The sequence below is a fragment of the Urtica dioica genome, chromosome 4 (assembly GCF_054948205.1).
Source record: "Urtica dioica subsp. dioica isolate 48M chromosome 4, U.dioica_male_clone48M_v1_H2, whole genome shotgun sequence".
In the NCBI taxonomy this organism is placed as follows: Eukaryota; Viridiplantae; Streptophyta; class Magnoliopsida; order Rosales; family Urticaceae; genus Urtica; species Urtica dioica.
In genome coordinates, this window is record NC_142759.1 from 11,783,802 (window position 1) to 11,804,926 (window position 21,125).

General features: G+C 40.8%; 3 protein-coding genes and 1 pseudogene across 3 annotated transcripts; 2 read left to right on the forward strand and 2 right to left on the reverse strand.

Moving 5' to 3' along the window:
- Window positions 1–547: 547 nt before the first annotated feature.
- On the reverse strand, window positions 548–1,843 carry GRF9 (growth-regulating factor 9). The gene is made up of 3 exons (XM_089610434.1): window positions 1,596–1,843; window positions 1,241–1,471; window positions 548–1,170 (listed from the first exon to the last, which is right to left on the reverse strand). The coding sequence occupies exons 1-3, from the start codon at window positions 1,624–1,626 to the stop codon at window positions 548–550; spliced, it is 885 nt and encodes a 294-aa protein (XP_089466560.1). The 5' UTR covers window positions 1,627–1,843.
- A 10,300-nt stretch (window positions 1,844–12,143) lies between these two features.
- Window positions 12,144–13,458, reverse strand: LOC149400451 (eukaryotic translation initiation factor 1A). The gene is made up of 2 exons (XM_089612983.1): window positions 13,313–13,458; window positions 12,144–12,898 (listed from the first exon to the last, which is right to left on the reverse strand). The coding sequence occupies exon 2, from the start codon at window positions 12,875–12,877 to the stop codon at window positions 12,440–12,442; it is 438 nt and encodes a 145-aa protein (XP_089469109.1). The 5' UTR covers window positions 12,878–12,898; window positions 13,313–13,458; the 3' UTR covers window positions 12,144–12,439.
- Window positions 13,459–16,123: 2,665 nt separating this feature from the next.
- On the forward strand, window positions 16,124–17,062 carry LOC149400452 (uncharacterized; annotated as a pseudogene).
- Window positions 17,063–18,318: 1,256 nt separating this feature from the next.
- On the forward strand, window positions 18,319–19,506 carry LOC149400453 (eukaryotic translation initiation factor 1A). Its single transcript, XM_089612993.1, has 2 exons — window positions 18,319–18,454; window positions 18,869–19,506. The coding sequence occupies exon 2, from the start codon at window positions 18,890–18,892 to the stop codon at window positions 19,325–19,327; it is 438 nt and encodes a 145-aa protein (XP_089469119.1). The 5' UTR covers window positions 18,319–18,454; window positions 18,869–18,889; the 3' UTR covers window positions 19,328–19,506.
- Window positions 19,507–21,125: the final 1,619 nt, after the last annotated feature.

Sequence of the window (21,125 nt, forward strand, 5' to 3'; positions counted from 1 at the left end):
TCTAGGCTCGATAAAGGCCCAAACCTTCATAGTAAAGAAAACATATTTCTAAATAAAATATATATTATAAAAACAAATTTTAATTTATAGGAATATGTTTCTACACTTAAATTGGAGTTTATTAATAATGATATAATTCCTTCATCTAAATATACAATGGGCATAGGTCGTGTCTAGACCCCGGTCTCCAGTGGCCTCCCCTGAGCTTGAAATGATAGCTCTACTATGCGAACTATTCGCATTTAGTCTCCGAAACGCATGATTTACTCGGGTGAGTAACGAGATAGAGCTCGAGCGCCGAATCGTACACGACTCATGCTTTTTACCGGTTGCCATTAAGAAACCGCCACAATGTTACCCGGTAGCCATAATTAGGCCGATGTTGGATGATCAAAATTGCTGAAGAAAATTAAACGATGCATTGATATATTTGATATTACAAAGGAGGAAGAGGTGTTTACAAAACAAAATGCAGTTTGCTCTCTCATCTTCATCATCTCAACATATCTAGCTAGCTAGCTAGTAATATTAATAACATAAAACTTGATTAATTGCTGGTATCGGTGATTGTGGTGTCGCTGGAGCTGCTTTGCTCCTCCTCCGCGGAGGGGGCGGGGCCCGGGGGCCGGATCGAGATGCTGAGGCTCGTGTCTGGCGGGCCCCGCGGCCGCTTCTTGGCTCCCCTGTGCATGTGGCTCTGGCAATACTTCTCCCCCGCGATCACCTCTCTCCTGCACCGCCACTTCTTCCCGTCCGTCCTCCGACACCTCCGCCAATCCCCCGCCGCCACCTCACCGCTCGCTCCCACCGCCAACTCCAATTGGCTGCCTTGCAGGACACTCTTCGGAGAGAACCCCGACCCGCGGGGCTTCTTCGCCGCCTTGATCACGCCAGATGTCGCGCCCGCGTTGGTCATGAGCTGAAGGCCCACGCATACCGGCGGCGCGGGGCTCGGACGGTGGTGATGACGTGGCGGTGATTGGGGTTCGGCGAAAAGGGACGGAGAAAAGGCTTGTTCCACGAGCTTTCTTGAACGTTGACGGCCTCTGTGGATGTGGGTTTCGCAGTACTTCTGCCCCGAGATAACGTCTCTTCTGCACCGCCACTTCTTTCCGTCCGTTCTCCGGCACCGTCCCGGCTCTTCCTCCGTCATCTTTCCACACTTCAAGACTGTCGAAGGACAATCAGTGTTGTTTCCTCAGAACAGTTCTCAAAGATTACAGTCAAAAAGAGAACTCACGGGTAGGGTATTGGTTGGTGAAAGAAATGGGTCCGAGAGAGGAAAAGACGGTCTTCAAGAGTGGAAGCACGAGGTGCAGAGGAACAGGTAGACCCGAGGAGATGTGTCTGTGGATCACCGCTTGCTCGTGAAGCTCTTTCCTCTGATCCTCCGTGAACCCTCTCCTCGTGATCAACGGCCACGATTCCCTCTCACGCATCACCGCCGTCCATTCCCTCTTCTTCTTCTTCCCTAACAACCCACCTTATTCACACACCCATTATATATATATATATATATGCGAGTGTTGTATGAAAGCTTGTGGAGAGAGAGAGAGAGAGAGAGAGAGAGAGAGAGAGAGAGAGAAAAGAAATACCTGAGGTTGATGAGAAAGTTTGGGTATCCATGTTCGATGCATCAATGCGGACACATAATAACTTGTTTCGAAGCACTAATTACTCGCTTTCTCTTGCGGCCTCAGAAAAATAGCTTATTAAGTGCTTTGTGTTTTTATGTGTGTGTGACACAGAGAAACAGACACAGAGCAGAGGGAGAGCATTTAAAAAGCTGAATCCAAAGAACAAAAATATAATAATAATAATTATACTAAAAAAAATACTTGCGATTTGCGAATCAGATCAAGAATTACTTGGATAAAGATGGTGAGAGACAGGTTATGGATAATGATGATTTTAATAACGTACATATCATAAACGCTTCTCTTTCAATTGCTGATTTGCCAAGATTTGAGACCCAGACACGGTCAGAGAGAGAGAGTTAAAGCTAATGTCAGTGTACTCTGACAGACATATTTTTTTCCCTCTCTTTCTTACCCAAAAAAAAAGGGAAACTTGATAAACCAAGCTTAGTGTAGCATGTGATTTGAAAACCAAACCATATTTGGGTTCCTTTAAAGAAACCAAGCATCTGACCACATGAAATGTCCAAATTACCCTTAAATTAATTTTTTTTTCAAAATCAATTCTTTATGTCTCTGCCTCCCTTTCCCTTCCCTCACGAGTGACTCCCTTCAAAAACATAAAAAAAAAAAAACCCTGCTCAGCCCCAATGGGCAAAGGCTCTGTGATCATCTACATAGCTATTGCTCTTCTCATCCTCTTCCTAGTCTCTCGTTCGCCGCAGAAATCCCCCTCATCTCTCCGCCACCGCCACCGCCGCCTCCGCCTCCGCTCCAACTTCACCTCCTCCTCCGGCCACCACGCTCCCGCCACATTCGACCCCCTCGTCGCCGGCATCGAGCGCCGCCGCGAGGACCGCCAGTGGGAGCGCGAGTTCTTCGAGCACTCCCACCCGGAATCCGCCGCCAATTCCACCTCCGCCCCCGGCGACGAGGCCCAGCCGGAATGGGACAAGTACGTGGACGCCGAGGATTACCTCAACGACGAAGAGAGGTTCAACGTCACCGGAAGATTGGTTCAGCTTTTCCCGAAGATCGACATTGATCTGGCCGACGGGTTCGTCTCCGAGGACGAGCTCACGGAATGGAATCTCAGGCAGGCTCAGACCGAGGTGATCCACAGAACTAAGAGGGATATGGAGATTAGCTAGAGAAAACATCTAATAAATTGCACTTAAGGCTTGTGACAATTAGCTAGAGAAAACAATAGAAGAAGATGCAAGGGAATTTATGACGTACAAAACAGTGTGTTTGATATGTTGAAACAAAAAAAATGAAACTTTCTTCTTTCAGATGCCCAATATTCCAATTTATATTTACTTATTATGTACACTTACTTTGGTTCTTATGTTTAGTTTCCTAATTATGACGCGATTAGTTGGAAAAATATATTCTTTTTGTATTTGTTTCTTCAGAGTTTTAATTATTCTATGTTGGATTGTGTAGTTTCGAAGAGAAGGAGCAAGCGGCCCATAAAGAAGGAGCAAGCGGTTCTTATGTTGGATTGTGTAGTTTCAGAGTTTTCAGTTCTTTTTTGTAATGGATTTAAGAGTTTTCAGTTATTTTTTGTAATGGATTTCAGAGTTTTCTGTTATTTTTTGTAATGGATTTCAGAGTTTTCAGTTAGTTTATGTAATGGATTTCAGAGTTTTCACTTAGTTTGTGTTTGATTATGGATTTCAGAGTTTTCAGTTCTTTTTGGTAATGGATTTCAGAGTTTTCAGTTATTTTTTGTAATGGATTTCAAACGCTTCAGTTATTTTTTGTAATGGATTTCAGAGTTTTCAGTTATTTTTTGTAATGGATTTCAGAGTTTTCTGTTATTTTTTGTAATGGATTTCAGAGTTTTCTGTTATTTTTTGTAATGGATTTCAGAGTTTTCAGTTAGTTTATGTAATGGATTTCAGAGTTTTCACTTAGTTTGTGTTTGATTATGGATTTCAGAGTTTTCAGTTCTTTTTGGTAATGGATTTCAGAGTTTTCAGTTATTTTTTGTAATGGATTTCAAACGCTTCAGTTATTTTTTGTAATGGATTTCAGAGTTTTCAGTTATTTTTTGTAATGGATTTCAGAGTTTTCTGTTATTTTTTGTAATGGATTTCAGAGTTTTCTGTTATTTTTGGTAATGGATTTCAGAGTTTTCAGTTAGTTTATGTAATGGATTTCAGAGTTTTCACTTAGTTTGTGTTTGATTATGGATTTCAGAGTTTTCAGTTCTTTTTTGTAATAGATTTCAGAGTTTTCAGTTATTTTTTGTAATGGATTTCAAACGCTTCAGTTATTTTTTGTAATGGATTTCAGAGTTTTCACTTAGTTTGTGTTTGATTATGGATTTCAGAGTTTTCAGTTCTTTTTTGTAATGGATTTCAAAGTTTTCAGTTATTTTTTGTAATGGATTTCAGAGTTTTCAGTTAGTTTATGTAATGGATTTCAGAGTTTTCACTTAGTTTGTGTTTGATTATGGATTTCAGAGTTTTCAGTTCTTTTTGGTAATGGATTTCAAAGTTTTCAGTTAGTTTATGTAATGGATTTCAAAGTTTTCACTTAGTTTTGTGTTTGATTATGGATTTCAGAGTTTCCAGTTCTTTTTGGTAATGGATTTCAGAGTTTTCAGTTATTTTTTGTAATGGATTTCAGAGTTTTCTGTTATTTTTTGTAATGGATTTCAGAGTTTTCAGTTAGTTTATGTGTTTGAGTTCAGACGTTTCAATTTTTTTTTTGTAATGCATTTCAGAGTTTTCTGTTATTTTTTGTAATGGATTTCAGAGTTTTCAGTTAGTTTATGTTTTTTATTTCAGACATTTCAGACATATCAGTAAACATTACAAACCCGAATTTCCTCCAAAAAACTAGTCTCCAACACTACCAAAGTAGTTCTCAGTAAACATTACAAACCCAAAATTCCTCCAAAAAACTAGTCTCCCACACTACCAAAGTAATTATCAGTAAACATTACAAACCCAAATTTCCTCCAAAATACTAGTCTCTAACCCTACACAATCCAAATTCAACGGAGTGTAATCATCATGCTTTATGGGCCGCTTGCTCCTTCTCTTCGAAACTACACAATCCAACATAGAATAATTAAAACTCTGAAGAAACAAATACAAAAAGAATATATTTTTCCAACTAATCGCGTCATAATTAGGAAACTAAACATAAGAACCAAAGTAAGTGTACATAATAAGTAAATATAAATTGGAATATTGGGCATCTGAAAGAAGAAAGTTTCATTTTTTTTGTTTCAACATATCAAACACACTGTTTTGTACGTCATAAATTCCCTTGCATCTTCTTCTATTGTTTTCTCTAGCTAATTGTCACAAGCCTTAAGTGCAATTTATTAGATGTTTTCTCTAGCTAATCTCCATATCCCTCTTAGTTCTGTGGATCACCTCGGTCTGAGCCTGCCTGAGATTCCATTCCGTGAGCTCGTCCTCGGAGACGAACCCGTCGGCCAGATCAATGTCGATCTTCGGGAAAAGCTGAACCAATCTTCCGGTGACGTTGAACCTCTCTTCGTCATTGAGGTAATCCTCGGCGTCCACGTACTTGTCCCATTCCGGCTGGGCCTCGTCGCCGGGGGCGGAGGTGGAATTGGCGGCGGATTCCGGGTGGGAGTGCTCGAAGAACTCGCGCTCCCACTGGCGGTCCTCGCGGCGGCGCTCGATGCCGGCGACGAGGGGGTCGAATGTGGCGGGAGCGTGGTGGCCGGAGGAGGAGGTGAAGTTGGAGCGGAGGCGGAGGCGGCGGTGGCGGTGGCGGAGAGATGAGGGGGATTTCTGCGGCGAACGAGAGACTAGGAAGAGGATGAGAAGAGCAATAGCTATGTAGATGATCACAGAGCCTTTGCCCATTGGGGCTGAGCAGGGTTTTTTTTTTTTATGTTTTTGAAGGGAGTCACTCGTGAGGGAAGGGAAAGGGAGGCAGAGACATAAAGAATTGATTTTGAAAAAAAAATTAATTTAAGGGTAATTTGGACATTTCATGTGGTCAGATGCTTGGTTTCTTTAAAGGAACCCAAATATGGTTTGGTTTTCAAATCACATGCTACACTAAGCTTGGTTTATCAAGTTTCCCAAAAAAAACCCACAGGCTTTTGCTTTTTTGCAATGACAAACACTACCGCGAGGCTAAAACGACAGACGCGTGTCAGTCACGTTCGAATAGTTAGGCTGGATCTCGCGAGTGAGTAGCTGGGAGGTGTATAAAACTTGAACCACGCGCCTTGGCTTTGATACTACGCCCTTGTGACAAGACCTGAAAAACTGGCTCTGGTGATGAGTATTGAGTAATGCGTTACTCAGAAAATGACTTCTCTCTCTCTACGTATATATGTGCACGCGTGGCAGTGGCTTAGAGCGTTCACGGAAGACACGTGTACCGGTAGCCACGTGTATGGGCGTAGACCAGCCCAGCCCAATCGATGTTTGTCTTCGGAGCTGTGGGCTGAACTGTTTACAAGGCTCCTAAATTTTTTTTTTTTTTTTTAAGACTTCATATATATCTTGTGTTTTAATCAAATGTCGAGTTTGACCTTTGGTTTTCAAAAATATACAATTCATATCCTATGTTTAACTAAAATGATAAAATTATACCCTGAAATAGATAACACTGTCACAAATCTCTCTTTCATTGATATTAACTATTATATAAGAAAAACTCAATCAAATCCAAATCAGTACCATAACATCTAAATTCTCAATTTTGAAATAAAAATAGCTTTAAATTGAAATTAAATAATAAAATTCATATCTCTCCAGAGATGACTTAATTCTGTGTTCGAATTGAACCTCTGAATCATGGATTCTCTGTTCGAATATGTGATTTTGATAAATATCAACTGTCGATTTTTACTCATTTGCCTCTTTCTGTGTTCTTCACGATTAAGTGATTGTTGTTTATTTTTTAGTTTTTAAATAAATTACATATATGGCGCGAATGAATAAAGATAATTCGTGTTTACATATAAATATTATAGTCAACGTCAATGAAAATTCAATAAAAATTCAAGAAAAAGAAGATTCGTGACATTATTGTCTATTTTAGGGTATAATTTCGTCATTTTAATTAAACAGAATATATGAATTCGACATTTTTTAAAATAAAAAATTAAACTCGACATTTCATTAAAACAAAAAATATGTATGTGACAGTTTGTTTGTGTTGGATCCTCTCTAGAGATCTAGAACGGAAAACAGTAATCATATTATGGGATCTTGGTGATCAATTGGCTAAGAGTCACACAAGTCATGTTGTGGATATATTTTTATTTTTTCTTTTGCATCGAATTGTGGATATTTTTTTTTTTTTTAGAAAACCTGGGAATCCAAGAAATGTATTAAGGCATATCAGCCAAGCAAAGGTCAACAACTTCTGGGGGAACAACCTCCACCCACACAGTACAAACAGGGAAGAGTAAGGCTTTCCTTGCCAAGATATGAGCAATCCGATTACAAGCCCTTGGTAAGTAACAAAATTCAGCAAAAAGAAAATCGTCGGCAAAGCGCGTCGCCTCGCTGACCAGCAAGCCTTCCTCCGTAGCCCAGAGACGCCGACCTTGAACGAGCTTCACAGCAGTGGCGCAATCGGATTGGACACGGATCCTCTGGCAGCCCAGCTGTTTTGCCACCCGAAGGCCTTCGATAATCGCCTGCATTTCAGCGACCAGGGGAGAAGAAGGATGGCGGAGCGGGGCGATGAAGGAGCCTACTACCAACCCCTCCGAATTACGCAGCACTCCCCCTGCTCCGCTAACATTCTCGTCCCTCAAAAAGGCTGCATCCACACATATCGCTGTAACACCCGCTGGTGGGGGGGCCCATCTCGCTATAGTCCTTGGTTTTGTTACCGCCCGCGGTGTCGAGGCGAGACGGAACTCCTCGATGTAGTTGACGGCTCTACCCAGCTGCCCCGCCGGGTGCTCGCGCCGATCCGAGTGGACTTCATTATTCCGGGCGTTCCAACTTGACCAAGCCACCGCCACGAAGATCTCAAACTCCGAGCCTGAGAGGACCGATTTCATGTGGATGAGCAGCGCAATAATATCTCCGGCATAAGCTGTCTTGATCAACCTCCACCATCCGGTTAACTTCCACGTTTTCGCGCTAGCTTCACAGCCCCAGATGGCATGAAAAACACTCTCCGGTCCTTTTTTGCAACGAGGGCACCTCGAGTCCACTTCCATGCCTCGGGACACCAAGTTGCTCATAGTGGGCAACCAATTTTTCCCCACCCTCCATAAAAACATACGCATCTTGGGGGGGACTTCGAGCTTCCACATCCCTTCCCACCATTTCTCCGTCACACTTGGGTCCGACGAGCAGCAGCTCCCCACGGCGTCGCGAGCTACTCTGTATCCGCTCCTCACAGAGTACTCGTCGTCCTTGGAGAAGTGCCAACACAACTCATCGGGAACGGGGGAGGACACGCAAGGGATTTTCAACACCCACTCGAGGTCCTCGTCACGCAGCAAGGTTCGGAGGAACGGGACGTTCCACAGCCCCCCCGGCAGTTTGAGGTCAGCCACCGTCCAATCGCCCGGGAGGAGAGACGGATCACAGACCGAGAAACCCGTAGCTCGAGGGATCCACCTACCGGACCTCGCATTCACAGAGTCCCCGGTGCCGATTCTCCATCTTGAGCCTCTAAGAATAAGGTCACGCCCCCACATAAGCCCTCTCCAAGTACTCGAGGCGTAGTTCATGTTGTCCGTCGAGAGAATGTCCGAGTTAGGGAAGTAGCTAGCTTTGAGGACTCGCGCCGCCAACGAGGACGGAAACCTCAAAACACGCCACACTCCCTTAGCCAAGAGGGCTTGGTTGAAACTCCCGAGGTTGCGGAATCCAAGACCTCCTTCTTCCTTACGGGTGCAAAGTTTGTCCCAACTCCCCCAATGAATCTTTTTTCTTCTCTCGGGTGCTTCCCCACCAAAAGTTGGCCGCTAATTGGTGAAGATGCTTGATAAGTTTCTTGGGGAGGATGAAACAACTCATCACGTAGCTTGGAATGGCTTGGAGGACCGCTTTGATGATAACCTCCTTGCCCGGGTAGGAAAAATAGGATCCTTTCCAGGCCCGGACCTTGTTCCACACTCTTTCATGAATGTAATTAAAGATCTCCGCCTTGCTCCGCCCCATGGTCATGGGTAGCCCCAAGTATCTTTCATGGCTCTCCGTAATCTTTACCCCAAGACTTCTTGCAAGAGAGGCTCCCACCGCTTCTTTGACTTTCTTCCCGAAGCAAATCTCCGACTTGTCGTAGTTAATGACTTGGCCCGAAGCCCGGGTGTAGGACGACAAGCACTCTTGGACCACAACCGCCTCATTCTCCTCCGCCTTGAAGAAAATGAGGCTATCATCGGCAAAGAAAAGATGGGTAACCGTCACCCTCGGCTCTCCAAAAGTCAGTCCCGAGATCAGCCCGTTCCTCTCTGCTCTCCTAAACAACGCCGAGAGCCCTTCGGAGCAAAAGAGAAATAGGAAGGGGGATAGCGGGTCCCCCTGACGGAGGCCTCGTTAGGGAACGATATTTCCACAGATTCTCCCGTTGAGGATGAAGGAGAACCTCACCGATCTAACACATCTCATGATCAAACGGACCCACTCCGACGCATACCCAAGCCCGATCATCACCGCCTCAAGGAACACCCATTCCACTCGGTCGTAGGCTTTGGACATGTCAATCTTGAAGGCACCGCATTTTCCGTTGCCAAAACGACATCTTATCATGGTATGGAGGCCCTCGAACCCGATCATGGCGTTGTCGAAAATTTGCCTCCCCCCCACAAAGGCGCTTTGGTTCTCGGAGATAGTCCCTTCCATCGTCTTTCGGAGCCGGTTAGCTATACACTTGGATATTGCTTTGTACATCACGTTGCAAAGACTTATTGGCCGAAAGTCCCGTACCTCCACCGGGTCCTTGATTTTCGGGATCAGAACTAGCACCGTATCATTGAGATCACCGATTTCTTCACCGTCATTGAGGACACCAAGACACGCCTTAGTGACGCTACTACACACCTTGCCGACAAAATCTTATGAATCCCAACCATGGGAATTCCATGGTCCCAGTGTAATTCTGTTCCAAAATTCTTGTTATGATATAGTATAAATGCGATTAAAGTTATATTTCAATAAATAAAAGATGATTCGTAGAAGACTAGAAATACTATTACAGTTGCATAGTTTTGTAGAACATCTTACATAAAGTACAACACCAACTTATATCATATCGAATCCAAAACATGATACACGTTTTAGCTTATTATTTGTATATATCTAACACAAAATGCACACAATGATCACTAAAAATTAATGGAGATATCTAAAGCTAACTTGATCTGTTGACCAAGAAAATATGTAATAGCCTTCTCTTAACTTGATCTGTTGGATAATTGGTGCGGATTAACTCTGAGACCTCTTGCAATGAGCTTTGACAACCTCAAGCCCACGGTGTCGGATGGCCTAAAAAATCAAACCTTGTTAAATCGGGTAAAGTGTCTTGTTCCTCTTGATATTTGGTCACAAATCCAATGTACGAGCCTCTCTGATAAGTGTGATAATTTGATTTGGAAACCTCGTGACTCTGGGACTTTTTCCACATCAAAATATTATTTTTGGAAGTTCTACCCAAGTACCGGTTTGAGTAACTTTGCATGGAATGTCAAGCTTTGGAATTCACATACCCCGACGAAAATTTGCTTTTTCGTTTGGAAATGTGGTTCCAAGCCATACCTACTTATGACAGAATAGTTAAACTTGGGATTCCTATGGCTTCTAAATGTCATTATTGTGATCTTCACGGAGCTGAAACGAGCACTCATTTATTTTTTACTAGTGAGATTGCTAAGAAGATATGGCATGTGTTTCATGTGGTTTTCAAACATACAAACAGAGAGATTACTATCCCTCACTTCGTAGAGAACTGGTTTACGGGTAATATAAAGAATCAGTTGGTTAGACGCAAAATTCAAGGAGCTTATGTGATTCTCTGGGAAATTTGGAAGGCCAGATGTCTTAGCCGATTTGATGATGGATCCATGACTCGGGAAAAGACTCAGCGTAACTTTGAGCATTATATATCTCTTCTACAAATGGCAGAACTGAAGAAAGATGATAATAAACTTCGCAGCGCTACATGGCTTTCATGGAAGCCGCCGAACGAAGGCTTTAAGTTGAATATTGATGGTGCTTTCCGCGATGGTTGTGGGGCAATCGGAGGTGTCATCCGTGATGGAATAGGTACGTTTATATGTGGTTTTGCAGGTCCGATCAAGTCTACAACTAGTCTGGATGCGGAGACAGAAAGTTTGGTAACTAGCATTCTCAACCTCTCGAAATTTTGGGCAGATATCACTACCATTGAGAGTGATTCAAAAGTCCTTGTTGATTCTCTTACTAGTAAAGTTAAACCTCCTTGTTATATTAATTGTTGATGGAATATGATCTCGAAAGCCTTAACGAACGTTTGCATCAAATATGTTTATCGAGAGGAGAACATGGTCGCTGACTCACTTAGTAAGCTTGGTTTTTCTTTGGATGGTTTTACTATTTTTAATTCTGATAGTTTATCGACCCATATTCGATCTTTGATTGTAAAAGATGGCACGGGATATAGATATCATAAAAAATTTGTGTAATCTATATTCTTTACCTTCTTCTTTTTTTTCTGTTTATTTGTTAAGAAATATCTCTGTAACCACGGTTTTCCTCCGCCACAAGTGAGTGCTTATTAATAAAATTTAGTGGTACCGTCCACGTTTAAAAAAAATGTAGAAGGTCGTGAATATTTATCTTACATATATTTAGACAACAAAAAATGATAACATCAATCAAAAAGAATTTTAAAACTACTTTACATGAGGGGGAAAAAAAATTATCCTTTAAACTGTTTTCATGATAGTGGATTCCACGACGGAAAATGCATGTCCTTGAAATTTTCCACGATAATAGACTCCACAGCGGAAAATGTTTCTTGTGAAAAGTTTTCACGATGAACTTTTCATGTCGTTAGAACGGTTTTTGTAGCAGTGTCCATAAGATATGCATGTGACGATAATTTTGTGATGCAACATATGCATTGCATACTTGATATGTGTATGTTACCCACCACTTAATTTCCGTCCCCACTCCCTTTTTTTGTGTATGTGCCTATATTGCCCGTAAATCTAGAGACTCGTGACCTCATTTTTCGCTGGAGTCGAAACCAGAAGTTGAGTGATGGCGAGGTGGAGTACTTGGCACAAACTGATACTGGATTGTTTGATACCGGATTTGGAGGCATGATAAGCTTGATGAAATGAGCATGAGAGTAGATTGTGGAGGATCGAATGGTAGCCAAGGTGATTCCCAAGAGGATTCAGGGTTGAACGGTCGGTCCTCGAAGAAGGTAACATCCACGGTGTTGTTGAGCTAAATAATAACAAGGTACAATAGATAGCCCGAGGGCCTTGGCGGGGATGTAAGTGAAGAAAGACAGTGCATCCAAAAATGATAGAAGGTATACTAGAGAGAAGCGTTTACTAGGGCATGGTTTATAAATTTTCCAGAATATGGGGCCTTAGAAGAGTAAAAAATTCACAGGGCAGCGCAGAACCATTGGCTCTTCCAGGCCAGGTATGGGTTAAACAAAGAGAAGAGGGAGTAGAAGCAAATATTTTGAGTCAATTACAATTTATTATAGTGATGATAACTTAACAGGACAGAGAGGAGAGGGAGAGAGAGGGAGAAAGAGGAGAGTAATGAAAGAAAAGGCAAAATTACAATACAAGAGTGGGGTTTGGCAGAAGAAATAGTAAGTGTTTAGATTTTGTCGATGTCCTCATCCTCGAACTCGACAAAGTTGTCGTTGACGTCGTCGTCGTCGTCCTCGATGCCGCCGGCGATGCCCTCGTTGAGGCGGATGCTGTCGGGGAGCTCGCCGTAGGCCTTGAGGAGACGGGCCTCGTCGGGCATGTACTTGAGGATGACGTCGGCCTTGTCGTCCTGATAGTCGCGCAGCCCAACGAGGATGATGTCTCCGGCCGCGATCCACACCTTCTTGTGCATCTTCCCTCGGATGTGGCTCAGCCTCTTCGTCCCGTCGATGCACATCGACTCGCACCGCCCGTTGCCCAGCATTCGAAGCACCTGAGCGTACTCTTGCCCGTCCTCCTTGAACACCAGCTCTCTCTTCTCGTCGTCCGCCTCGTTCTTTCCCCTCTTCCTGTTCTTACCTCCCTTCCCTTTGTTCTTCGGCATGATTCTTCTCCTTCTTCTTTACTGTGCCATCAATTTCGTACACAAACATTCAAATTCCTACCCCCATAATTCATCATTTCTCTCCACCCCAAATTATCAGCACTTTCTCTTTTTCATTTACTTTTATTCACTTTCATTTCAACCTAAGAAAAAAGCAGCCCTAAACTTCCAACTCAAAATCCCCCAACATCCATATACACCTACAAAAACCATCATCTAATCTAACCCCTTTGAATCAGGGACCCAGGACCTGCTATATCTTTTGATTAGACTTCGCCAAAAACGGAATTTGAATTTAATACGATTTCAAATTACATAAACTCAAAACACATCGATTGTATATACTTTCGCAATCAAATAGGGAATTCAAGCAATAGTGATCAACACGTCAACGAAATAAAATAAAGAAACTGAAACTAAGAGTTTGAACATCACCTGGTGGTCGAGACGATGAGGCGGTGGGAGAAGGCGAACAATCGGGAGCGTCGGCTAGATGGTTTTCTAATCGTACAGGTATCACTTGCTAGGTTTTTATATTTAAGAATTATATTTCTTTTTTCTTTTTATATTTAATTATTAACAGCCTTAGTAGATATTCATATTAGGAGTCCTGTTCGTGTGGTAAATGGTAATGGTGCTTTTTAAAATAATTTTGGATTATTGGCGACATAAATATCTTAACTTTTTTCTATTTTACACGCTTTTATACCATAATTTTTTTTTCGACGGTAAAAATATCTAACGTTACTTTTTAGTATAATCGTTGCTCTCAATCGGTTAAAATGACACGTGGAGGACGACATAAATACCTTAATTTTTCAATTTTATACACTTTTACTTTTATATTACAATTTTTTTTCTTTTTGAATAACAAGGTTTAAAAACGTGACGAATTTTGCGAGCCTTTTATTTCTTACAACTTAATTTAAACTGCTACAAACTAATAATTATGCACACTAGATTTCATAATAAAAAAAATAAAATACCATGAGCAAGACAAGTTTAGAACTCACATCTAGATCATTGAGTAAAGAAGAAAAGAGACGCCATGTAACGTTACCTTTTAGTACTATCATTACTCATGCTTAAGGCCATCTCCAACCGATCACTCTATTTCTCACTCTATTTTTCTGTAAACAGTGATTTCTCTCCAACCGAACTCTATTTTCCACTCTATTTTTCACTCTATTTTTTCCCCCTTTATTTCCTATTTATACTTATACCCCTATATTTTTTATTATTATTACTAATTAGATAACTTAGAAGAATTATGATAATGAGTAAAATATTACTCTATAAATTAATTATAATTATAAATATAAATACACATTAAATAAAATAAAATTTTATTTAATAAAAATCACAACACAAAAAATAAAATACAACACAATACAATTAAAATAAAAAAAATTACAACACAACTCAATTAAAATAAAGTAAAACAAACTACAACACAACAAATAAAAGTAACTTTAACACAAACAATTATGACTCGGAATTAGAATACTCTTCCCACAAGTGCTCAATCAATGCATTCCGAAGTGCGATGTGTGCATCTTTATCTCTTATTTGTCTATAACGATTAACGAATTGCTCAAATCTTGTGCCATCATCCCCCACCATTTCAACATTCGCTGGTGGTGTTTCTCCCGCAACTCTTATTGGAGCACTAAGATCTCGTTCATCTTCAATTATCATGTTATGCATAATTATGCATGCAGTCATTATATCTTGTAAGACGTCTTTTCTCCAAAATCGTGTCGGTCCGGCAACAATTTCAAATCGTTGTTGGAGAACCCCGAATGCACGTTCTACGTCTTTTCTGCACGCTTCTTGCTTCATTGCAAAATACTTTTTTTTTTGCCACGTGGCTCTCGGATAGTTTGCACGATGGTTGACCATTTTGGATATATACTATCAGCCAAATAGTAACTCATATTATACTATATTCCTTGTATGACATAATGGGCAGGAGGAGCGATACCTTGAGTGAGATTGGAAAATAAATGGGAAGAATCTAGCACATTGATATCATTATTGCTCCCTGGCATACCAAAATAAGCATGCCATATCCAAAGATCATAATCTGCTACAGCTTCAAGTATAATAGTAGGCTTTCCACCGCGACCCGTGTATTGGCCGGCCCATCCAGTGGGACAATTTTTCCATTTCCAGTGCATACAATCTAAACTTCCTAACATTCCTGGAAAACCACGTTGTTGACCAACATGCAGAAGTCTAGCAATATCATTGGTTGTTGGTGATCTTAAATATTGCTCAGAAAATACCTCAACGATTGCCCGGCAAAACTTCTTCATGCTTTCAATCGCCGTTGACTCTCCTATTTTGACGTACTCGTCTGTGGCATCTGCCGAAACACCGTATGCCAGCATCCGAAATGCAGCTGTTATCTTTTGAAGGGGTGACAAACCAAGTTTGCCGGCGCGATCCACCCGTTGCTCGAAGTAGTTGTCATGACCTTGAACAGCATCCTTTATGCGGAGGAATAATGAGCAAGACATCCGATATCTCCGACGGAACATGGCTTCATCATACATCGGGGTTTCTGAAAAGTAATCATTGAATAGTCGACGGTCTGCACTCACTCGATCACGGTTGATGAAAGCACGTCCTGGCACTGAGCCTCCCGCTCTCATGTCTACTTGGCTTGAATGTTGACGGATAAGCTCTGTAATCAAGATATTGTTGTTGATGATAGCACGAGTTATGGCCTCCTCCTCTTCATCCAAACTAGTAATGAAATCGTCATCCGAGCTTGAAGACGACGAGGACCAATTAGTATTCATTTTGGGAGATAAAATGAGAGAATGTGTATTATATTCAGAATAGAATGAGTGTGTGTATTAAAACTCATGATAAAATTGGTATTTTATAGAGAAAAAGTTAATGATAAAGCTGAGAAACGAGTTTAGAAACGTGAGAATCTTGTAAGTGAGTAGTCAAATCGCGTCAGAACGAGTTGAGAAACGTGAGAATCTTGTAAGTGAGTAGTCAAATCGCGTCAGAAGGAGTTGAGAAACGTGAGAATCTTGTAAGTGAGTAGTCAAATCGCATCAGAAGGAGTTGAGAAACGTGAGAATCTTGTAAGTGAGTAGTCAAATCGCGTCAGAAGGAGTTGAGAAACGTGAGAATCTTGTAAGTGAGTAGTCAAATCGCGTCAGAATGAGTTGTGAAACGTGAGAATCTTGCTATAAATATTGCCTTCATAAGTTGTAATTTCACCACATCACTCACCTTACTAAAAAAAATGTCTAGAGCTTCTAATTACTCTCGAGATGAAGACAAACTCCTTTGTAGGGTTTACATGGAGATTTCGCAAGACCCAATCATCGGTATATACCAATCATCCGATCAGTTTTGGACTCGTGTTGCGGAAGCTTACAACAACGGCAAAAGTCCGGATTCAGAGATGCGTTCGACGCGATCAATCCAGTGCCGTATTCAAGTGATTGAGAAAGCTACAAGGAAGATGCATGCATGCATTCGACAAATTGAGAATAGACACCCAAGCGGTGCTTCAACTGAAGATATTGTGAGTAATATAGTTTATTATTTTCTCACGATTAGATTTTTACTTAACCATTGTTTTATCAACTTTTAGATGGATCAAGCTAAAGTATTGCTTTCACAAGATGAAAAATTCAAGAAAGGTTGAAAGTTTGATCATGTGTGGAACATTATTAAGAATTTTGAAAAATTCCAAGATGGAGCCTCAAGTGCAAGACAAACATCTCGAGGTTCATCTTGCCCACAAGAGTCAGAAAATCCAACTCCTGAATCTGCTAGACATCCATCTCCTCCTGAGCGGCCGATTGGGGTGAAGAAAACCAAATTAAAAAAAAAGTGGATGATGGAATAATGTCTAGAATTAGTGGTATTGAGGAAGGAAATAAAGAACTTCTTGAGCAATTGAAGAAGACAAGTGTTATCAGGCAACGCCACTTGGAATTGAAAGAAATCAATGAAGAAAATAAAATATTGTTCCGGGATTTAAGTTCAATACCAGATCCACAGGTTCGGGCATATGTTCAAGCCGAACAAGCGAAAATTATGCAAAAGAGGCTTGAACAACAACAATCCCATGCACCACCTCCGACTTCTGATTCATATTCTCAATATTTTACCGGTCTCGGGGGATCCAGCACCAATCTTCCAGAATATTAGTTTATTTATTGTTATTTTATTTTGTTGCATTGTGTTTTTAATGTCTTTTGAGTTTTTTTGATGACTTTCTTCTAATTTGCTAATGTAATTGTGTTTGGTATTAGTTGATTATGACCGTTTTAATATTATAATTTTCTTGCAATGTGCAAATATCATTGTTGTATTTTAAAATATTGTTGTCTTTTAAATTATGCACAATAATAAATTTTATATAAACTAAATAATTTTAGGGGTAAATATTAAGTAATTATATACAATTTGGGCATTTGGGTAAATTTTAAAACCTAAAAGAGAAAAAAAAAAAAAAAAATTTAGCGCTTAAACAGTGCAGCGCTAAAAATAGCGCTGCACTGTTGGGAAATAACTTCCCACGCTAATATAGCGTAGGTTATTGCGCTCCAGTGGGGCACTAGCGCAATATTAAGGAGGTTATTGCGCTCCACTGGAGAAGCTCTAAATACTTAGTTACGGCAACAACACCTCTCTCTTCTTTTTCCTCTTCAGCGTGGGCACACACAAACTGAAGTCAAAGATGAGTGTCGACGAGATCGAAATGAACATGTCGGGAACCACACGACAACGGAAACAACACATCTCTCTTCTTTTTCCTCTTCAGCGACACACAAACCCGAAATCAACGGATCTGTTTGTGAAGATGTCGATACAGCCGTGAAGAAGGCAACAATGATGTTGGGCACCGAAGCTTAGCCTGTATCGAAAGAAGACAATAAGCCCTTTGAACTGAAGAACAACTTACATGGCGTCTCTCTTCTTCTTTTCTCAGTGAACTAGAGCAAGTAGGTATTTTATTTTTTAATTATGAAATCTGGTGTGTACAATTATTAGTTTGTAGCAGTTTAAATTAAGTTGCTAAGAAATAAAACGTTTTCACGTTTTTAAACCCTGTTATTCGAAAAAAAAATGTTGTGAAATAAAAATGTATAAAATTGAAAAATCAAGGTATTTATGCCGCCAATAACATTTCACGTGTCATTTTAATAGAATGAGAGCAACCATGGTACTAAAAGATAATATTATGTATTTTTGTCGTCGAAAAAAAAATTGTGATATAAAAGCGTATCAAATTGAAAAGTTAAGATATTTATACCGCCAACAACCTAAAATTAAATGATCGGATTTGAATCTAAATTTTAAACACGATTAAAAAATGATCGGATTTGGTTATGTAGCATATTTTAAAAAACATGATTACCACAAGAACAGGGATTCCATATCTACCAAGGCTGTTAATAATTAAATATAAAAAGAAAAAAGAAATATAATTCTTAAATATAAAAACCTAGCAAGTGATACCTGTACGATTAGAAAACCATCTAGCCGACGCTCCCGATTGTTCGCCTTCTCCCACCGCCTCATCGTCTCGACCACCAGGTGATGTTCAAACTCTTAGTTTCAGTTTCTTTATTTTATTTCGTTGACGTGTTGATCACTATTGCTTGAATTCCCTATTTGATTGCGAAAGTATATACAATCGATGTGTTTTGAGTTTATGTAATTTGAAATCGTATAAAATTCAAATTCCGTTTTTGGCGAAGTCTAATCAAAAGATATAGCAGGTCCTGGGTCCCTGATTCAAAGGGGTTAGATTAGATGATGGTTTTTGTAGGTGTATATGGATGTTGGGGGATTTTGAGTTGGAAGTTTAGGGCTGCTTTTTTCTTAGGTTGAAATGAAAGTGAATAAAAGTAAATGAAAAAGAGAAAGTGCTGATAATTTGGGGTGGAGAGAAATGATGAATTATGGGGGTAGGAATTTGAATGTTTGTGTACGAAATTGATGGCACAGTAAAGAAGAAGGAGAAGAATCATGCCGAAGAACAAAGGGAAGGGAGGTAAGAACAGGAAGAGGGGAAAGAACGAGGCGGACGACGAGAAGAGAGAGCTGGTGTTCAAGGAGGACGGGCAAGAGTACGCTCAGGTGCTTCGAATGCTGGGCAACGGGCGGTGCGAGTCGATGTGCATCGACGGGACGAAGAGGCTGAGCCACATCCGAGGGAAGATGCACAAGAAGGTGTGGATCGCGGCCGGAGACATCATCCTCGTTGGGCTGCGCGACTATCAGGACGACAAGGCCGACGTCATCCTCAAGTACATGCCCGACGAGGCCCGTCTCCTCAAGGCCTACGGCGAGCTCCCCGACAGCATCCGCCTCAACGAGGGCATCGCCGGCGGCATCGAGGACGACGACGACGACGTCAACGACAACTTTGTCGAGTTCGAGGACGAGGACATCGACAAAATCTAAACACTTACTATTTCTTCTGCCAAACCCCACTCTTGTATTGTAATTTTGCCTTTTCTTTCATTACTCTCCTCTCTCTCCCTCTCTCTCCCTCTCCTCTCTGTCCTGTTAAGTTATCATCACTATAATAAATTGTAATTGACTCAAAATATTTGCTTCTACTCCTTCTTCTCTTTGTTTAACCCATACCTGGCCCGGAAGAGCCAATGGTTCTGCGCTGCCCTGTGATTTTTTACTCTTCTAAGGCTCAATATTCTGGAAAATTTATAAACCATGCCCAAGTAAACGCTTCTCTTTAGTCTACCATCTATCACTATCTTTCTTCACTTACATCCCCACCAAGGCCCTCGGGGTATCTGATGTACCTTAGTATTATTTAGCTCAACAACACCGTGGATGTTGCCTTCTTCGAGGACCGACCGTTCAACCCTGATTCCTATTGAGAATCACCTTGGCTACCATTCCATCCTCCACAAGCTACTCTCATGTTCATTGCCTCAAGCTTATCATGCCTCCAAATCCGGTATCAAACAATCCAGTATCTTTTTGTGCCAAGTACTCCACCTCGCCATCACTCAACTTCTGGTTTCGACTCCAACGAAAAACGAGGTCACGAGTCTCTAGATTTACGGGCAATATAGGCACATACACAAAGACAAAACAAAAATAGGAGTGGAGACGAAAATTAAGTATGCAATACATAAAGTCGCATCACAAAATTATCATCATGCATATTTTATGGACACTATTACAAAAACCGTAATCACAACATGAGAAATTCGTCATGAAAGCTTTTCACAACGAACATTTACTGCCGTGGAGTATACTATCGTGGAAAATTTGAAGGACATTTCGTGGAATCCACTATCATGAAAAACAGTTTCAAGGACAATTTATTTTCATCATATAAAGTAATTTTTAAATTCTTTTGGATCGATGTTGTCATTTTCTATTGTCTAAATATATGTAAGACAAATATTAACAACCTTCTACGTTCTTGTTAAGAGAACGCTATTACACATTTTGTTTATACACGTTAAGAGAACGCTATTACACATTTTTTTTGGTCAACAGACCGAGTTAGTTTTAGATCTCTCCATTAATTTTTAATGTTTGTGGTGGTTTGCCGGTCTCAGACTCACGGTGGTTCGCCGACGACGAGCTTTGCGAGGGCTTGTCTCTCTCGGACCAACGGGGGTTCGTCGATCTCGGACTCGCGGTGGCTCGCCGATCTCGTGTTTCGTGGAGGCTCGCCGGCCTTAGACACGTCGCGATGTTATCTACTTTTGACGATGAAATTTTTTTTAACTATTTGGTATATATAAAATAGTGGATTAAAATTCTGGACACATAGATTAATTATTTTGATATCCTGAAAAAAAACGTTCGCCAAAACATTAAGGGTATATTAGTATTTTTACACTATAAGTGACTAGATTACGCTAACTTATGAAACGTTAGTTATTTTGTTAAACGTTTAGTTTGAATTAGTTAGTTCGTACAAAAGTATAATTAGGGATTAAATTATACGTATCTGGAAATTTTATATTGGAAATCTATGTATTATTATTTGTGCCAACCTAAAAAAAAAAAAAAGTAAACCGATGGATCTATAAAATTAATTAATATTGAAAATTCACGTAACGTCAACAGACGCTAGGCATTTTCTCATCTTCGTCATCTTCCTCCTCCGCGCCGTGAGGGCCATTAACGATGATCTCGAGTCCTCCGACGGCGCCGCCAAATCGACCTGCAAGAATGCCACGTTTGGTGTTGGGATTGATTTGACTTTACTCCACAA

Bases quoted from the DNA above. Each gene is read 5' to 3' on its own strand.
- LOC149400453 (XM_089612993.1), top strand. From the start codon at position 18,890: ATGCCGAAGAACAAAGGGAAGGGAGGTAAGAACAGGAAGAGGGGAAAG.
- LOC149400451 (XM_089612983.1), bottom strand. From the start codon at position 12,877: ATGCCGAAGAACAAAGGGAAGGGAGGTAAGAACAGGAAGAGGGGAAAG.
- GRF9 (XM_089610434.1), bottom strand. From the start codon at position 1,626: ATGGATACCCAAACTTTCTCATCAACCTCAG. The intron at 1,472-1,595 runs GTATTTCTTTTC...GTGGGTTGTTAG, and splicing joins AACTTTCTCATCAACCTCAG to GGAAGAAGAAGAAGAGGGAA. The intron at 1,171-1,240 runs GTGAGTTCTCTT...GTCCTTCGACAG, and splicing joins CACCAACCAATACCCTACCC to TCTTGAAGTGTGGAAAGATG.